The 19,975-nt window shown below is 30.5% G+C and overlaps 1 protein-coding gene across 1 annotated transcript in view; it reads right to left on the reverse strand.

Moving 5' to 3' along the window:
• Nucleotides 1-13,478: 13,478 nt before the first annotated feature.
• The window catches only part of LOC149900185 (protein amalgam-like), a 39,140-nt gene continuing 32,643 nt past the window's right edge, over nt 13,479-19,975 (reverse strand). The window contains exons 7-10 of the mRNA XM_090113043.1: nt 18,467-18,618; nt 17,916-18,020; nt 15,444-15,506; nt 13,479-15,214 (exon numbers count right to left, since the gene is read on the reverse strand). Of these exons, the coding sequence (XP_089969169.1) occupies nt 15,030-15,214; nt 15,444-15,506; nt 17,916-18,020; nt 18,467-18,618 (505 nt within the window). The 3' untranslated portion in view covers nt 13,479-15,029. The remainder of the gene's footprint in view (nt 15,215-15,443; nt 15,507-17,915; nt 18,021-18,466; nt 18,619-19,975) is intronic.

The raw sequence follows: 19,975 nt of genomic DNA on the forward strand, positions 1-19,975 counted from the left end.
TACCCAGTAAAAATAAAATCTGGCTCAAAAAATGACGCATGAATAATTGATGTGCAATGAAATGCATGAAACAAAAGGTCCACGCTCTTCCGTGCTGTTTAATATGTAAATTTTAAGGATGGTTTCAATCAATTAAAATATCAACAATAGGCCAGACACATCAATATCAGGATGTTACAATGCAAGAGTGATCCAATGAAAACACTCAGCATTTTGTAATTAAAATTCTATTTAATGAAGAGCAAAGTTTGTTGTCTGTATTATTGAAAAATTAATTAACCGGGTACGTGTAAAATTATGCTGAGGAAAGGGTTCCGTAGTTGAAACAGTGGTTTCATTTTTTTTTAATAATAACAGTACCATGTTTGCCTTTGTGTAAATACGTTTGCATCACCTTCCGTAGAGAAGTTAAGGAAACATATTATACTATTTTGCAAATAGTTAAAAAAATCATATAAATTTTTATGTAGTTTATTGTGGTAGTTTACTATTTTTTATATACCTACTGTACGTAGCGCATTGTTCAATGTGTAATTACATAGGTTTCGTCTGTCTACGGAACCCTTACAACATTCTTTATTACTCTTACGCAATGCGGTTTCAACGCAGATACAAAATTATTTCATGTGGAATTATTTTTGTTTGGTACAAGCATAGTGATCTGTGGGTACAAAGTATCAATTAATTAATAACTTTTTTATGAGTTGCTGAGAAGTTTCAATTGAGAATTAATTACAGCTTACATTTTTAATTCTGTCGAATATCATAATTTGACTTGTAATTGAAATTTTGTTTGATTATAATTATCATGATCGTATATTCCCTTTTTATAATGAACTTATTTTGATTTTATCTAAAATTCATATCGTCAAAGTGTTGTACAACTTAAAATTACAAATTGTTAAAATGGAAAAACCATATTACAGAACCCTTTCAAGAAATTTACTTCTTATAGGTAATCTATGTTGTTAAACGTATTTAAATGTGCATTTATTTATACATTTTCAATAAAACTAAATACGTTTCGCTAAGCCATTAAGGTTATCTTATTGAGACATAAATCGCGCTAGTTTTTGCGCGAAAGGAAGGAAGATGAAAGTAAATCCTTGCATAAATTATAGTCTTCTTAGTTCAGTTACGAACTTTTTCATAATGTCGACGTGGAAAATGTATGCTTAGAAAAATATATGTTTTATAATATGAGTAAGTATTTAGTTACTTAATAATTCTTATTGTATCTTATGCTACTTACACATAGTAATTTAATAAGTAAAAGTAGAATGCATAACGTTGATGAATAAATAAACCACGAAATATACCCTACACACAACGCCCAATAACTAACTTTTGCTGATACCGTCTGACCGAAGTGAGGGATTACTTTTATCAACATCAACACGGGAACAAAGCTTACCACATCACTATAAACAATCTATATACAGCCCCACTGTCTTTTCATTCAATAGACTCGTTAAAGCTGTATTTTTTTAATCGAGTCTGTTTATTCTGTAAACGAGAAAACTCTCAAGGTACTTTAGGCAATACTGGCATCATTAAACGAGCAAGGCTATAAATACAACCTGCACCGTAACCCTCTACTAAACCGCTTAAGGCGAAATTAACCCGGAACTGTTGCAAGACGGTAAAGTCTCGGAAAGTTCGCTTGCATCACGAGCGAATTTAACTCAGTGTAGTTTTTAATTAACGAGTTATTGATTAATGCATCTCCAAAGATGCATTTTCAAATTGATTTAGAGTAAGATTGGATTTTAACGAAGTTTTATTGTAGGATATATTGGAATCGAAATAATATGTCGAGCTAGAGCTGTTATAATCTTCCAGATTAATGCTGGCCAGTGATTGAATCTGGTTAACGAATAGTTTGTGCATACTCCTAATTGTAAGTGACTCAGCATTTTGTACTTTGCAGGGTGAATATTAATATTGATACCTTAATTATGACATTTTACAGCGTTTATTTCGTTTTTACTCATTAAACGATAAATGTATTATGTTATTTACGATTTACTGATTTATAATATTTTTTTATTAAATTAGCGAGAGAAATTGTGCAGTCCTGTGTTTTTTATTTAATTTTATATTTCTTTGTTGCAATAATATATACATTGTACACAATTACTTCATGTTACGCATTTAATGGAATACAATATCATAATTGAAGAAAAGTTGAGCAAACAAAAACGCGCATAAAATAATATGTTTACAAATGCAATAGATATAAAGAAAACTGATGCTCGTATAATTAATTAAATGCATTTTCCGTTAATTAGCTACTTATGAATATTAAATTTTTATAAAATATTAAGTTTTTTAGTCGCTCTAATAAAGTCGATATATGTTTGGGAATAACTTAGTCATTATAACTGGGATTCAAAGCCGCGTTTTTTACCTTTTTCAGTTCTTAAAAAAAATTATAAAGAATTTAAATACTATAAAACTAAGTAGTCATAATTATTGCGTATACTTTTTACCCACCTCCTTTTTTCTATTATGTTATCCCATCTTCAGTTGGTTGCCTGGAAGAAATCACTTATAAGTGATAAGGCCGCCATCTGTGCTGTGTCTTCTTTTAGTATAAGTTTTCTTTTTGTAATTTTTTTTGTTGGCAGTACAATAAAGTATTTAAATAAATAAATAAATAAATAGTCAAACTACAGATGGTTCTTTTAGTGAGATATGAAAAAAATGCTTGCATATCAATAATCCAATCATAACCTTAATTTACATAAATGTAATTCAGAAGTTAAGTGTAGAAACATTCGGTATTGATTTTGCTTTAAAAATACAAAATGATTTGTTAGTTTACTAAACAAATAAATACAAAGAGCTATAAATATTCTATCGCTGCAATATGTAATGGTAAGTTGAAAGGAAACTGGATAAATTTAAAAGCATATTTTCACATGAGTTAATCCGCGAGGTAGGCCGGTGGAGGCGAGACTATTTATAATATTTTTTAACCTATATTCTACAAAGCATATTTACTAGCTATTGTATGGAGATTATATCGCTAAACACCCTGCTTATAAGCCTAGCCTAGCATAGTATATCAATTGCTATTTCTAGTCCTTTCTCTAATGCAAAAATTATCAATCAGATAATTTTTTTATAAAATACAGAGAGCTATTTATAATGTAATATGTCTTTAGTGGTATAAATATATATTAGCAAACCATTTATTTAAATTACGTAACATATTTCGTTTAAAAGTCATTCGCCATCGCATATCCAAATACAATTAATTGCCTCAGTATTTTCAAAAACAAGAGATAAGTGGATATTGCTTCTTCCTGCATTTAATCAGCATTCCATCAGCGCGTAAATTACCTGACATATTAAACCCGTCAAATTAAAACGTAAACGGGGCCGAGTTTACGCTCTTTTATAAAATGAATAAGATAAATGAACGGTGGCCTGTGAGCGCGCACGTAAGTATCGTGGATATAAATTAACCAGTATCACATTCCGCTCTACAGTTTCAATAAGATTTGTTTTAATTACAATGATTCGTCCGAATTAATACAATACGTTTATTTATTTGTATGGCTTACGCTGTCACCTATCGTCGATGTGTTTTTGGTGGATTTTTACGTTTTTTGAATTATTCACATGAAAAAGTTAAATACATTTTAAAATTATCAAAAATTACATTGCTAAAATACTAATGTGGTTAATCGATCAAACATGCAAATTTGTCATCGGATACCATAATGAATGGCTTGCTGTTGTATGAAATGTCTCTAACATCAGGTTATATTTAGGCAAGTCACGTACGCAAATGCTATTAGGTTAAAGGATATTGGAAAATGATTTTAGAGCAAATACTGTGTATGTATACCGCACTAATCCCTGTAATCTATACTTTGACAGGGAAATTATACAAACAGTTAGTCTATTAATTTCCGTCTCTTGATTAGTTTCGGGAGTTAATTATACAATGTTCCAATTTATTAGTTATTGTTTCCCGAAAATATTGTTGTTCCAAATTTGCCATAATATTTTAATGGATAACTTGTTAAACTTTGTTTATAAATGTAAAATCGTTACCAAACTTACCTAGACAGCGGAATATGCGTAGCAGGTATTTAAAATTTCTACTATTTTAGAGTTAAATGGTTATTCTTCTTCTTCTTTATAATATGAAGTAATTATGCACAGTTTGACGTTTGTTTTCCTGGATTAGTAAACAAGTACCTACTATTTGCATTTTTCTATGGAATTTTAGTAAAATATGAATGTATTTACCTGCCCCAAAGATTGATAAAACTAATATTTGTTGTTAAACATCCGATAACTGGCAAATATTTACAAGTAAATTTCGACATCAAAGTAAAAATAATTTGGAAAACCCAAAAGTGCACGCCTCATAATTTTTTTAAATAAATATTTATTAATTATTATTTTTGTTTATTTAATAACAATTAAACCACATCGAATCAGACCCTGAAAAATGAAAGGGTTCTATTCCTGAGCATACTCAAGCGTAAGAGAAAAAAAAAAGACTCGATTAGTAAAGTATTTCGGTCGCTATCGTGTTAACAAGAAAAAGGATCCGCACATACAGACACACGGACGTCCAAGACAGAACTTTTTTAAACTGTTTTTTAACTAGTTTAAATAACAAAAATGACATCAAAAATATCATGAACGTTAAAAATAGTGTTTTTTCTTAATATGTGTGTGTATGCATTATCTTACAAGTGCAATGTATGATACATAAAGACATTTTAAGTTTGAAAAATCAGATGTTTTGCGCGAAGTGACAGTAGACATTAAGTAAAAACATTCGTAAAATTTGCTTTCTCATTGTTTTGACTACGCTTTTAAGTGGAAAAAAACAAGGCAAATTAATTAAAAGAGATTTCAAGGTGCCCTAATTTCACTTTCAAATTAAACTTAAAATGGGTCTCTTGAATAAACTATTTCGGGTAAGAAATGTAGGCTATTTCAAGTACATTAAAAGGGGAATGTTTTTTCTAAGAGTTCCGAGCGTAAATCCTGAAGCCTTGACTTGTGAATGGGTTTTGTAATGTGTTGTAAAAGTAATGCTTGTGCGTCACAAATAGTTGTGAGATAAATGGAAGTTTAACAGTCGATTCACACATAATCCCCTATATATATTGACCACATGTTACACGGCTTCATGTGTTGGGGCACCAAAGAGCGTTAACCGTATAATCGAGCAAGGTGTTACAGTTGATGAAATTCTCACGAAATCCTGAGTTGTGTTAAATTGTCAGTTAAATTTTTGAATGGAATTACTGGAGGCAATATTTATTATTTAAAGTTTGATGATGGATCCTTTATATGAAAAACGAAAGAACGAAACTTCTTATTGTTTGTTTTTCATACAGTTAAATGCATATATTCTCATAGGTATATGCGTATATCTGATACTTTTAACCACTATGCTAGAACTGAGTCTTTTGAATATAGCAAAACATGAACAGAGACGTTCTCATTTCAGCCAATGGTTGCAAAAAAGTGATTTTAAGCTTGTAACACAATTTTCTACTAATGTTCTTATAGCTTGCATTTACTAATGAAGTAATAAAGTGAGCACTTGGCACGTGTTTAGCTTGGCGAAGCATCTTAGACAACACTCTGTGAGGGCCCTTGTAAGGCTAGCGTACACGAAATTTGTGTAGCAATAGCCTCTGTGCATCTTACGATTTAGCATAAAATTTAATTAATACATTTTTTAATATAAATTTAGCTCTATGTTTTGTTGTAGGTAATAATTTTAAATATTAATGTTTGTATATTTTGATGTGCGTAACTTACTGTGGCACGGAATCCTGTGTCCCAAATATAAAGTTGGATTCCAGTAGTATGTATATATTTAACAATGGAATAAACTGATTTGTGTTAAGCATGAAATAATAAATACATCCTGTCGTGTTCCTGTCAGATATTCGAACTATTAATATAAATTTAAATTAGATAGGTATTTATATTGATGATTAATGAATTCTAGGTTGACTACAATCCACTCAATGTTCAAAAGCTTCAAAGATCCATTGATTAAAAGTTATAAGTTTCCCTTTAAGGATGATTTCAAATAAGCTGCCTGCAAATCCATAGTTTCATGATTGATTGATTGACATAACAAGAAGTTGCATCGCTTGTAACACTGGTAACAACAGAATCAAAAAGTTCGATTAGTCGTTAATTTTACAGTGACCGCGAATAAATACAACAGTGACCAGGTATCGACCCTTATCAAAGGGGGCCTACAAATAGAACAATTATGCAACCCTCTGCGGTGGACTTGTATTTATTATTGACGTAAAAAGGTGAGCATAGGTCCGCACTCGGCTGGGATCAGTCTCGACAGTATTTTAGCCCAAACTGTCAGTCAAGTATACCATTTCATTTCGCATTCCAGTCGATCGGGAGCGTCCATGAATATAGTATGAAGTGCTCTCTAAAAAGTACATACAAATGTATTTGACTTAACGCAGCAGGATGTTACTTGTATTCATTTTTAATCTGAATGGAGTGAGCCCTGAATTGATGAGTGCGATATGTTTGGAGTAAAAATACTTCTGAAATATGTTGGGGAAAGTCGCATGTTATTTGATATTCATATATTTTCATACCCAAACAACATATTAGGTATGCACGGTGTTTTATATTTTTATTTTATTAGTTAATATATTGGAACTCTTACTTTCCCATTACTTTACAAACTGACTTTTAATTAAAGGACCTTATAAGAAGCCTAAATAATTACTTCCAGGTTGTTCATTACGGTTGTTCGTTACATTGTTTCCGATGAGTTTTTCTTTCTGAAAATACAAATATAAATGGCATAATCGTTATAAAACTATGTAAAATAAATGTTTTATTTTGCTTTATGAAATCCTTGATCACCTATGCTAATTAAACACAGCATAAAAATGATAATTTAGCAAACTCCGCGTTGTTTTTCAGTATTTACCTCTAGGAAGGGATTACAATTCTGTATTCCAATCACGGTTGGAGTACATTTGTATATGTCCCAAAGAACATAGCAGTGACAGGTACAAAGTAGAGATTTTATCTTCACTCATATATCACGGCGGTAACACGCGAAATGAAGACAATATCTTATCTACATATTTACATAATAATGCTGTAACCCACTGAACTGATTGCTTTTATATTACTCCTTTCGAACCGTTCTAACGTTGATAAGGAAGTTGTTAGCGAAGTTCATATTAAATGATTGAAATACAAATATTTGTATAATAAAAATAAGATATTGTAAAATCAAAATAGGAACGTTTTAAAGAGTTATCTAGTTGGCTAGGCTTTGTTAAGCTTTTTTCAACACTATTTCGTAGAAAGTGCAATCAAATAGTAATTGAAATGTTTGCTAAAAACTCGCTCGTCCTTCCTAGAAGTATTAAATTAAATTGTGAACATTTTATAATATCTCAAATATTTGCCATGTATATTTTGAGCAAATAATACCAGTAAGTGATGAGGAAACAGTATTGACGTGAAAAGCATAAACTTGTGAATATTTCTTTATTATAATGTTAGGACACAATTACCCAGTCGTATGTATCCATAATAAATAGTATATTATAATATCTTTCTAATTAAAATTATTTGTTTTTCTAAATAAGACATTTATGAGAAAGTACAAAGTACATATCAGTTATTACTTAACAGTTTATTCTATAGTTATGTTCTTATTGTTTTCTAAGTACTAAAAATCAATCAATGTAATATATAGCTAACCAAACAGTTCAAAGTAAAGAAAAGTAAACATTCATATCCATAGTTCAGAAAGAAATGCTTGGGCTTGTAATTGCCCAGTACAATAGTGGTCTGAAATTAGACACATTTGTTATCTAAGCTTCTGGTTCCACGTCACGTAGTTAACGAGAACAAAACTACTTAATTATACTAACATCGATTTTTCTTTATAAATGCATTCGGGAATTGTTTGAACCACGTAATTGTAAATTAGTTAAACCGCTGTAAGCAATTTGTGTACCGACCTCGCTTAAATTTAGATAATCGCTGTATTTACCGATTCAACTCTGCAACCTTTTGTTTAGTCGGTATTTGTTTACATTCAAGGAGAATACAATTAAAAGATACTTAAGCGTGATTTCCGTACTCGTCCAATTATTTACTGCCTACTATAACAACGTGGAAATGTAGATCCGTGAGCTCGATTACAGTTGGTTAAGAAAACGAGCTTCGGCTTAAATAAACTTGTGTATAATCTACCTTATGTTCCAAAAGAATAGTTGGGACTTTATTTTATAATGTACTATTTGAGAAGCGTAAATAGTATTACGGCGGCTGATTCCCAAAAATAACAACGTGAATTTTGATTCGTGTATACTTTTTCTTGTGTTTTCAGCAATAACAAACAGGTCTTGTGGTCTTGTGGTACGTCTGAAACCATGACAACAGTAAGTTCCTTTACTTTACTATGTTCGTGCTATTTATAAATATGTATCGATGCAAGAACTTCTAAATGTTTGGAAGTTTTGATGCGGGCTGAAGTCTACAATAATGGCCGACCACGAAAATAAACTTGGCTTGGAAAACGTAAACTGCCGTAGCATCGTGCTTGCTGTGTTAACCGTTCCCATTTATTTGAATGTTGCTTATGTTTGCCCCGCTTAAGTTAAATTCTATATTTTTATTCGCCATTAGTTTATTATTTTAGTTCTATTTTCCTACTAATACATTATTGATTACATGAATGCAAATAAAAAAGCTACTGATTGTTCAATCTACAGCCCGAATCCTCCAAATCCGGGCTGAAAGAATTGAGAGCAATTTTTTTCATATTTTATGCCCCGGTAGAGTAAAATTGCTTACAGAGCCTTTTGTCTTCAAATGTTACTTTGTTTTGATGATTTACAAATTGATCAATACATACATAGTTATGCAGAAAAGTAACTTATATTATATATATGCCAATAGCACGGAACACAGAGATAATATTTGAAATAAATTCTGTTTATTATAATGGCTGCGAAAGTAAAGTGGACAGAGATTTAAAATTATCCATTTACATGGGTAAATAAATAGGGAAAACGCCCAATTTCGGGCATGGTAAATAAATTAACATTTAAATTGTTTTGTCCGTGTATTTGCATTACAAAGAGTGTGTCATTGGCATGGGCTGGACAATAAATAAGGAGGCGTGGGGTCACCTTCTTAAACCCCATTCTCAAATTTACATTTATATAAGTTACTGATTCTAATTACTTTAGACTAACTAAACTTTTGTTGAACATTATGTAGATTTAGCAGATTTTCAATTTGATAACAGATTGAGGATATTTTATTAAATTAATTCATCGATTGGATATCTTAACAATAATCTGCATCGATATTTATAAGCTATATTTTTAAATAATAGAGAAGAAAGTTGAATTAATTACGATTTCTCTTTATATCGATTCCGCAGCACACACTTTAATGTACCTATAGAAAAAAAAATGAACGGACGGACTTGAAAGAGCTGAAGCCTGTTCATTGATCACCTTATACTACTTATAACATACTGTTTTTTTTTTATTAGAAATATATTATACCTAAAGATTCTCATTCTGTATTTGAAATGCATTTTGCAAATTTTATATTAAAAGTTGTAATTATAAATAAAAAAAGAGACGTGTGGCACTCGGCGACTGCCGCGGTAAAGCTATTGCATGCTATGCCTTCCAGCCACACCTCCGCGCCCGTCGGAGTGGGAAGCGTAAGGTTTTTTCTTTACGGAATTTCTGGATTCGGTCCCCGCGCTCAAGACCCGCGATAGAAGCTAGTCAATAGCTTAATAATTAAATAATACCATTAAAATATTCAAGTATTTTGTCATTACATAGGTGCTATGCATTAAATATATCGTAATTCCCGTGAAAGCTCCTCTATTCGTTAACACCAAACTAATTAAAATTCATGTCACGATATATTTGCTTTTCATTAAGAATTAAAACAGAATTATCATTGTAATGCGTCTAATTTATAGTATAATTAACCATCAACTAATACTGAAGCTGACAGCGGTCGTGACATAGTTTATATACAATTTACAAACCTTAATACATACGGTCGCTTGATAAGCTTTGACGTGATGTTTGATATGGGCTTTGCTGTGCCTTTATACCCAATATTAACAGTACATTAGCTTGGAAAATAATTAGACTCAATTTACAGCCTCGTGTTTGATTTGTATTATTAGCGCAATTGCTGTTTACTGTGAATTTGCAGGGCTATTTGAACCAATTGAATTACGGCTTTGGACATTTGAAACTAATTTAATAGATAGGTTTACTCTTTGTGATATAATTCATCAAATCATCTAAGTTGGTCCTCTCAATATTATGAAATATTTATCAAATGTAAAGGTAAAATGGAAATAAATTAGATTAAATAATAACATACGCATTTTAATTTATTTCCAATCAAATAGGTACATGTAGTTAGAACTAATAATTACAATGTTAACTAATAAGTTTAAAATTAATTTTCTAATCAACAGCTTTGTACTAATTACCAAAGTTTACTTTGAACTATTCTGTTGTGAATTTTTTAATCGTTTCATGTTAAATTCGTTACCTTAGCTATCCATTTTAATTCGTAGTCTAATTCATCAAACCGACATGCTGGACTCGACATTGACGGCCGCAAACCGACGTTCAAACCTAGACTATTGAATTTATAGGATACAAAATTTTGTATTTTGCGGCTTCTATTCCAATATCCAATTGATGATAAATACCAAGAACATAAAGGAATATCTTTTTACTATAATACATACCTATGAAACTCTTATTCCGATTTAGATACATCGATTTGAATTCTTCTTTCTGTTTAATAGTTGGCAGCAGCTGAAACGTTCATTTGTTCTGTTGATAATTTTTACGTAATTAGCAATCACTCAAAATGTTTGCTTTATGCAAATAAGGATTCTTCAATTAAATTGATAATACAATGAAAACAATGCGTTAAAAAGATTACCAATAAAACTTTGTTGGATGCTTTACTTCCAAACCAAAGTTTTTGACATCTAGAAAACTTAAAGTTTTTTAAAAGAAGAGCTCATGAAAATGAATGTAAATATTGTATTTTACCGAATGCAATGTATTTTACCGAATAATAGAAATTATAGGCTATCTTTATTTAATCATTGTGATTACTGGTGTTTATGATTAGATAGTATTAAAACAATTTGTAAAATCTGTCAGAAATAATAAAAAGTATCGTCGCAAACAATATTTGTAAGTTCCTCCCTACTCATACAAATAGAATCATTGAACCGATTTTCGTTCGGATTATGTACAAATTAAATTGATATAATCAGAAAATACCGTTGCGCGCACAAAAACAATCATTAATGGGATTTATTTTTACTGTTTATTACGGTCTCGATGTATATTAAAATAACGTGATTCGTGTAGCAATGGTTGTATTTTGGGCTCCGCTGGAAATAATGATACATGATTTTTCTAATGATGTTATTGTTAGGGAGATTACATTGTTTTTAGGGTTCCGTACCCAAAGGGTAAAGCGAGACCCTATTACTAAGCCTCCGCTGTCTGTCTGTCTGTCTCCAGGATGTATCTCATAAACCGCGATAGCTAGAAAGCTGAAATTTTCATAAATGATGTATTTCCGTTGTCACTATAACAAACAATACTAAAAATAAAAAAAAGTAAATATTAAGGTGGTTCCACATACAATAAATTATTTTCTATTATAGATATAGGTACGGAACCTTTCGAGCGCGAGTCTGACTTGGCTGGTTTTATCTATAATATACTTTATGTTCATGTTTTACTTGTAACAAGATAACGATTGGTAAACGTGTATGTTTTGAAGAAATATTAAATGTTAAGAAAGCTCTATTGATGTTAGCTTAATATGAGGTAGACATTCATAGGTAGTTTCTTGGAACGTAGTTTCTAGACATGAAGGTAAAGGTCAAAGAGTTACGATAATGCAACTCAGCTTTACTAGAGGTTTGATATTTTCTTAGAAATTCGACGTTTCATCGTTGGTATTCATTAGACTGCTTTCTGTAAATCTATTGTAGAGCAAAGTAGAGCTTATTGATATGTTATATGAGAAATGACCGTATCAATTGGCCGACTAAATATTAAATAGTACCTAAATCATACTTACTATAATCACATTCAAATTTGTCCAGTAGGTAGTGACTATGTACTGTATGAAATTTAATTATTTATTGCACACACAAAGAATGAATGTGAAATGGGAATGGTATGGAAAGATTAGTGCCTAAATATTGGAATTAGCCAAATTACAATACATGGAAATTTTTTTTTATTTTATATCTAATACTTACTAACAATATATAAGTACGGTATTTGCAAATTATGTTACGAAAAAGTCATAAAATAAATGTTACATTTCTTAATTAATTAACGTCAAAAAGAAAGCATTTAAATCAACGTCTACAATTTGTTTCAAGGAAATTGAAAGACGGTTATTATTAAACAATTTTATTGATATAGATCAAGAGCCCACGACGGCCAGACTTTCCTTTCTTTCGGAAAGTTGAAAGTTTCTCTGTATATGTCTCCTATACAGATAAGAACGACCAGCGACTATCAAGTTTGGGTTGTGGTTACTTTGGCAGGAAACAGGTAGTGAAGGTGTATAAAATAGTACCTAACTTTCATTATAGTTTAAAAGCTAAATTTTATATATGTTACTTGGGGACCTATAAAAAGACATTACCTTAAGAGCCAGACAGTTTTCATGGTTCTTACATCTAGCCAGACACATTTAAAAAATAACTAACATATCATCAAATTCACATAACTACCTAAAAGCGTAACAAATATGAAATAACCCACTAAAAACATTAGTTAACTATAATTATTAAAAAAATAAAAGTATAATATATAAGTAATAAAGTTATTACTTATCTTTTACTTAGACTTATGTTGATGGAATTTCACGTATCCCGATGACTTTTTTATTGTGTCATCGAGATACGTGAAATTTCATCAACATAAACCCCCGTAAAAGATAAATAATAACTTTATTACTTATAATATTATACTTTTATTTTTTTAATAATTATAGTTAACTAATGTTTTAGTGGGTTATTTCATATTTGTTACGCTTTTAGGTAGTTATGTGAATTTGATGATATGTTAGTTATTTTTTAAATGTGTCTGGCTAGATGTAAGAACCATGAAAACTGTCTGGCTCTTAAGGTAATGTCTTTTTATAGGTCCCCAAGTAACATATATAAAATTTAGCTTTTAAACTATAATGAAAGTTAGGTACTATTTTATACACCTTCACTACCTGTTTCCTGCCAAAGTAACCACAACCCAAACTTGATAGTCGCTGGTTGTTCTTATCTGTATAGGAGACATATACAGAGAAACTTTCAACTTTGAGAAAGAAAGGAAAGTCTGGCCGTCGTGGGCTCTTATATTAATATCATTATTATTTACATTCTGTTTGACTAGTACTTACACTAATTCTACAAAGAACAGGGTAATAAAATTGCTTATTTATAAATTTCACCTTCATTATGTACATAACATTCTCTATAACTAAATAACGCTTAATTTAAACGAATTTAGGCGCAGTAAACTGTTGATAGGTTCACATTATTTCATTGAATGGTATTTTGAAAATATAATACACTGTGAGCATAGTATTTATTCCGTTAGATGTTATTTCCAAGCGAACATAGGTACAAAAAAAGTACATGTAATATTGTAATTTGCGTCGACAACAACTAAAACTTTTTTGGCTGTCACTAACATAAATTTTAAATGAATTGGAATTAAATTTTAATATTCTACAGAGCATGAGAGAGGTCTATAAAAAACTAAAATCATAAAATTGATTTGATTTATATACATTAATTGTATATATACACTAAATCAACTCATTAATTAAAGCACACAAAAGTGAGGGATAAAATATATTTTAACTGCATTAATTTCGAACGGTCTCAATCAAACACGACTAATAATTATTTATAATACTCAATAGATTTAGCAGTTGAATTCACATGTCGTGTGAATTTATTTTATTGGCAACATTCTCGTTAAGCGCGTAGTTTGGCGTTACGTTAGTAGGGTTAATAAATTTTCATGTTCCAATGTGTACATGCGGTTTGTATTTTATGTATTTTGTTTGAAAATCGAATGCTGTATCAGAAAAGCTTTTAAATGTTTGTTTTATAAAATACGCGCATCATTCATGTGAACATTTCTAAATTATTAGATTCTGACATGTAGTGAAATTATAATTTAGGAAATTAAATACATACACAATAATACAGCTGTTTATAACTATTATTTACAATTACTATTTTATACAAATTATTGATATGCTTTGTTAAGATTACACGTTGTTTTGTACGTATGGATACTCGTCATAATCTACAGATAAAATTGTATTTATTGTAGGTACTTATCATATCTTATTGTAGAATTCGATTTTTTATAAATACATTGATATATGATAATTGGCAGGTTAATACGATTGAGTGCTCTTATATAAACTTAAATGTTCAAGGGTAGGTGCACACAGTACGGGAAAACAGGCCGCGCGGTATTAGAAATCCATGTAGGTACATTATTTACTATATTTTGTATGAACCATCGCAAATGTAATGTGTACTTACCCTTAAATAACAAAATGGTCTTCCTATAATTAACGAAAATTTAAGCATTGTTAGAAATGTTCTTTCTTTGGCCCAATATAGCTCAATCGAATTTCAGTTAAGTCATCGTTTATTCAGTAGAGTGGCTGACGTCGTTAAATTAATTAAGTAAGCTTCAATGGGGTTGAGTTTCTTAGATTAAAATCAATGTAAGAAAAAGTTGTTAGAAATTTGATTATTTATGATTTCAGTATCCATTGTAGAGGTTAGTTTAATGAACTACATAATGTACAAAATTATTTTACAAAATTAAACACAATTTACTATTGTCGCAAATTAATAATGTACACATTAAATTGACATAGAATTAACTACTCGACTTAACTTATCATCTTGAATCTTGGATATAATGTTTATGAAGTACTAATGGGCTAAAGTTATTTAAAATATGCATTAAAGTGGGTAGTATAAGGATGGCGAGCGAGGCTTGAACGGCGGGCGCGCCTCGCGATTCGACAGTCGGTAGCCAGTTGTTGTCACGGACGGACTGCTCTATTACGTTCTGCATTGTATCTATAAACATATATATATTTTATAATAACCAATAAAATTGAAAACCATGAACAAATTGTTTTATTTCAACGATACAAAAATATTTTTCCTACCATAAAAATGCTGTTTTAAAAAAGTTATGTTTGCAACAAGATTCTATATGAAACGCTGTTTGATGTGGAAAGGCTTTTACTTTAAAAGTGAAATATTAAATACTCATACAAGATTAAATAAAACTACAATCACTTACCATAAGTAGTAACATCTGGCGTATAAAACTTTTGCTCAGCGGGTTGTAAAGCCACCACGTAATCTAAAAAGAAATGCAGTTATTAAAGTTGGATCAAATTTTAATGTTCAAAGGAATGTGTGTATTTCAGAAAGTTGGTTTTTAATTTGATTGCATAACAAAATATTAAAGCTTTTACGATGTTTTTATGTCCTATAAGAAATGAAGAATAATATACTAAAAAATAAAATTAAGGGATTTCATTATTACTTTCAGATTCATAAATATCGTTATTCCTTTCAGTTAAATGTCTTTTAGATGCTTAACTTTTAGTAGCTTCCACATAATTTGTGTACATTAAAATGCATTCAACTTCCAGGATTCTGCGCTCAGTATTAAAGACAAGACACGTGTCGCGAATAATAATTTCAACATCTTATAGAAGAGTTTTACGGATAAGGAATTCCTAGCATATCTAGTGTTTAATTTGAAATTTAAGTGTAGTATTATAATATTTGATTTACATTGGTAATAGGTGGTTGTATTTTATAGTAACAAAGGTTATACTGGCTTAGAGAATTCAATTATCTAAGAATGTCGATGGAACTACCATGTTCGATGAGCAATGAACGTTGTGAGAAACTATATGATGTTCGCTAAACTAAAGTTCAGACTAAGTTGTCCTATTGAATTAGCTTCTCGTGAATTGTTGTGTAGTGAATTTATACAATAGAATGTATGTAACATTCGCAGCATCTGTTTCTCTGCCGACTAATTATTGCTCTATTCAAATCGATATAAAAATCGTTAGGTATTTAGTGTTACAAATCAATATAGTCTCTCTCTAGTCTAATAATATAAGTTGGTTAAACAATTCAAAATAACAACAGTTATTTATATTACAACAAGTTGTATTACAACATGATATTCAACTAAGTTTCTAAATTTTGTATGAAATAGTTTGACCTACAATAATTTAAGCACCGATCGCTATTCTATATAATCATGAGTAGTCCAATTATTATTAAGAAAGGTGTTATATAATACGGTTATACCATTTAATGTTTCCGTTAAATATGGACATATAGAGATTATTGAAATATACAAAAATATGACATCATGTCCAGCCTTATAAAATTTTCAAGATAAGACATATTATAATACCGTATAAAAGATAAGATTTCTGCAAAGAACGATTGGTGTGAGGATCTCTTTGCGAATGTTTCTGTGTAAATACGAACAGTTGTGTCAATACGCGTTTGTGACGTCATGCCTGGGGGCAACATATGTTTCGAAATATGATTTTGTTCCCGAAATGGCATTTGAAGTATTTTATACGGGGTTATAATATAGACAGTACTAATAGTGCTGTTCACAATATCATGTTATGGATTCAGATTGGTAGTTTTCAATCCACGTTGTTTATTATTACCTTGGGAATAATATCAGTGGCAAGTAACATTGTATGTACCCATAAGTAGGCGACCATATGAGTATGCAAAGTTGTCTTCATATAAGAATAATATATACATATGTATTATGTAAAAACGGCCTGATTAATTAGTTAAATATGACCTGAATGTAAAATTTTACACGTAGTTTTACATATTTAAAACTTAAAACTGAAATTCGTTATGTTTTAAGATTCACTCTAGGGTCGTTACAGGTCAAGGTTGAAAATTTACATGTAAAAATAAAATATTAATTCGAGCTACTTGCTCAATTTAATATTTTTCACGATTAAAAGTTGCTGCCTTGTTAGGTCATATTTGCTAATATTTTTATTTTAATTGAAAGAGGATTATAGTTATTTATAATGACATAATATTATGTTTATATACAATATTGAACCAAGATAAAGAGAAGACGGTGTAACGGTGAATTACTGTGAACAAAATAATCGAGTGTCATTGTTTCTCATTGCGTAGACTGTGGCGTAGACCTTGTGTAGACCCATAAAAATGATTAGATAATGGAATAAGTTATTTTAAATTTTTACTTTTATAATAAATAAATAAGACATTTTCAAATAATAGAAAAAAAAAGATCACGTGGCTGGATTCGAAGCCGCGTTTTTTGCTGTATCGTGGCAAAATCGATGGCTGAGTTTTTCGGTTTTGTTTTGAGGAGGAATTTCTTATATTATATTTTTTATATCACAGTCGGCAAATGAGCTGGCGGGTCGCCTGATGGTTAGCGCTGCTAACACCCATGCACATTTGCTGATTTTGCCTTTCTTCTCTGCAAATGGATCGATTTCATAAGGTATGGGATAAAAAAAGGATTTTATGATAGGGAATAAAGGAAAGGATTAGATAAGAAATAGGATAATGGCTTGTATGACGCCTGAAGTAAATGTACTTAAAATAATTATATACGGGACATTTCTCCGCAACTCGACGTCAAGCGCCTATTTTGTGAGAGAGGGAGGTGAAGGGAAACCAGCTAAAACTGAAACTGAGTTCCTCCATGAAATAAAGTAAATGTACTTACGTGGTTGAGTTGTCAACTCAGTTGTTGTTGGCGGCGGAGAGGTAGTGGTAGTTGTTGTGGTTGTTGTCGTCGTTGTCGTCGTCGTTGTGGTGGTGATTTTTATTTCTAAATCAAATGAATAATTAACCTTTGTAAATATGATTCATCATTTTGAGCCATAATTGATTGGTCTTGGAATGGAATAATACCATTTAGAGTGTGTGTCTAGTAATTTACTGTTAAATAAGATCTGATTATTATAGAGAAACAGTAAAATATATCTTTTCTTAAATTACATTTTTGTTACTGTCTTATATTGAGATTTAAGTGAAATTTTACATTTTAATATCAACCTAGACATGGTTCGTTTTCATAAACGTAATAAAAATATTTTATTTAGTCATCAATTTTTTTTACAAATCTTAAAACAACATAATATTATATGTTAATTTTGACAATTGTTCACAACATACATTTCTAAGAATCTAGCTTTTTAACAAAATACAATAAATGCGACAACTTAAATAAAATTGTATCTTCCAGCTTACACAATCAGTTCTGTGTATACTTACCATAAAGTCTTAGAGTCCCATCTGCTTTTCCAATCGTATTCGTTGAAACACAAGTATATGTACCCGTATCTTCTGTGTAGAAGTTGGTGATTGTCAATATTGTCTTCACTTGATACGTCGACATTCTTATTTCGTTTATTTCATGTTTACCTCTATAAAAAATAATATATATGTTATCACAAAATAAGAAAAATATCCTACTGGTTATAAGTTAACTGAATGGGGTAAATTTATGAAGAATTAAGATATGTATAGAGTTGTATTTGAACCGTTAATAAATATATTTAGAAGGTCTTTCATCCGTGAAAGATTTATGATGCAAAATGTGATAGTATTTTTGTCCTCAAACGTGAAAAGAAATATAAAAAGAATAGTTTCATCACAATGCGCTTGTACTTTTGAGTTAAGAAGATTCATTCACATGTATAAGTTTCCGTTTTCACGCTATCACTCGATTAAACATACTTTGACTGTGTTAGCATCCTTTAACATATCGGAACGAAAGTGCTACGCATGTTTAACATGAAAATACGAAATCGGAATCGGCGCGGAAAGAATTGATTCAAACAAATAACCATTTCGAATACATAAAACGTGAATCGATAAATTCCAATCTCGTATTCAGTGCGATTGACAAACGTACGTGTTATACTAAAACCACTTTCCTAAATAACCTCACTAAGATTTATAAAACCACCTAATAATAAATCTCTCCGGGCGAAACTCAATCTCATTTTCAAGAATTTCCTCCCTATCAGCGTTGAATGTTTCCTACAAACAAAGATATCGGAAATAAAATGCTCTTTCACAGTAGCAAGTAACCGATAGCGGAAGAGATTTTCAGTGACTTATCGTTAGTTGTGATTGTAGATTTGGAGTACGTTCAGCAAATAGCGTTCGGAACGGCTGTCAATCTCCACTTGTATTTCACAGTAAAACGCCGGAAAATTCAGCTTCGACAAGTTTCCAAAGTGTAAAATAAAATCCGGTGTGTAACGATCGTACATTCTTAATGGTCGTTGGTCAACTGATTCTTTGTTCGAATTTGTAGTTTCCCCGTTAGTGGACGCGATTATGGTGCGGTCGAAACTTATGTTCTTGCGCTTTCTTCTTGCGTTTCCTAATACATTTTTCGACATTAGTGTTTTATAGATAGAAAATAACCGACGGCTTATATTTTTATAAAAGTAAATTATTGAAATTAGGTGAAGTGTTTATAGCAAATTTATACAGACACTTATACTAAGTCGGAATAATGAAAACATATTTTATAACTAAAGAACCACTAGATGGATGTCGATGAATATTTTTATTTTGAATATTGATACAAAATTTGTAATTCTCTACTCTCTTTGGCTTTTCAACAAACGGAAAATTTGATTAGGTCTTTAATCTAACGCTCTTACTCACAAGTTTTACCCCCAAGCATTTCTTATTCAGCACACATATAAAAAGTATCTATTTATTTATATTTTTTATTTTGATATTTATTTATTTTTTGTTCATTTA

The sequence above is a fragment of the Colias eurytheme genome, chromosome 19, assembly GCF_061535395.1.
Source record: "Colias eurytheme isolate Ceu_HAF_F1 chromosome 19, ilColEury1 Martin Lab GWU primary, whole genome shotgun sequence".
NCBI lineage: Eukaryota > Metazoa > Arthropoda > Insecta > Lepidoptera > Pieridae > Colias > Colias eurytheme.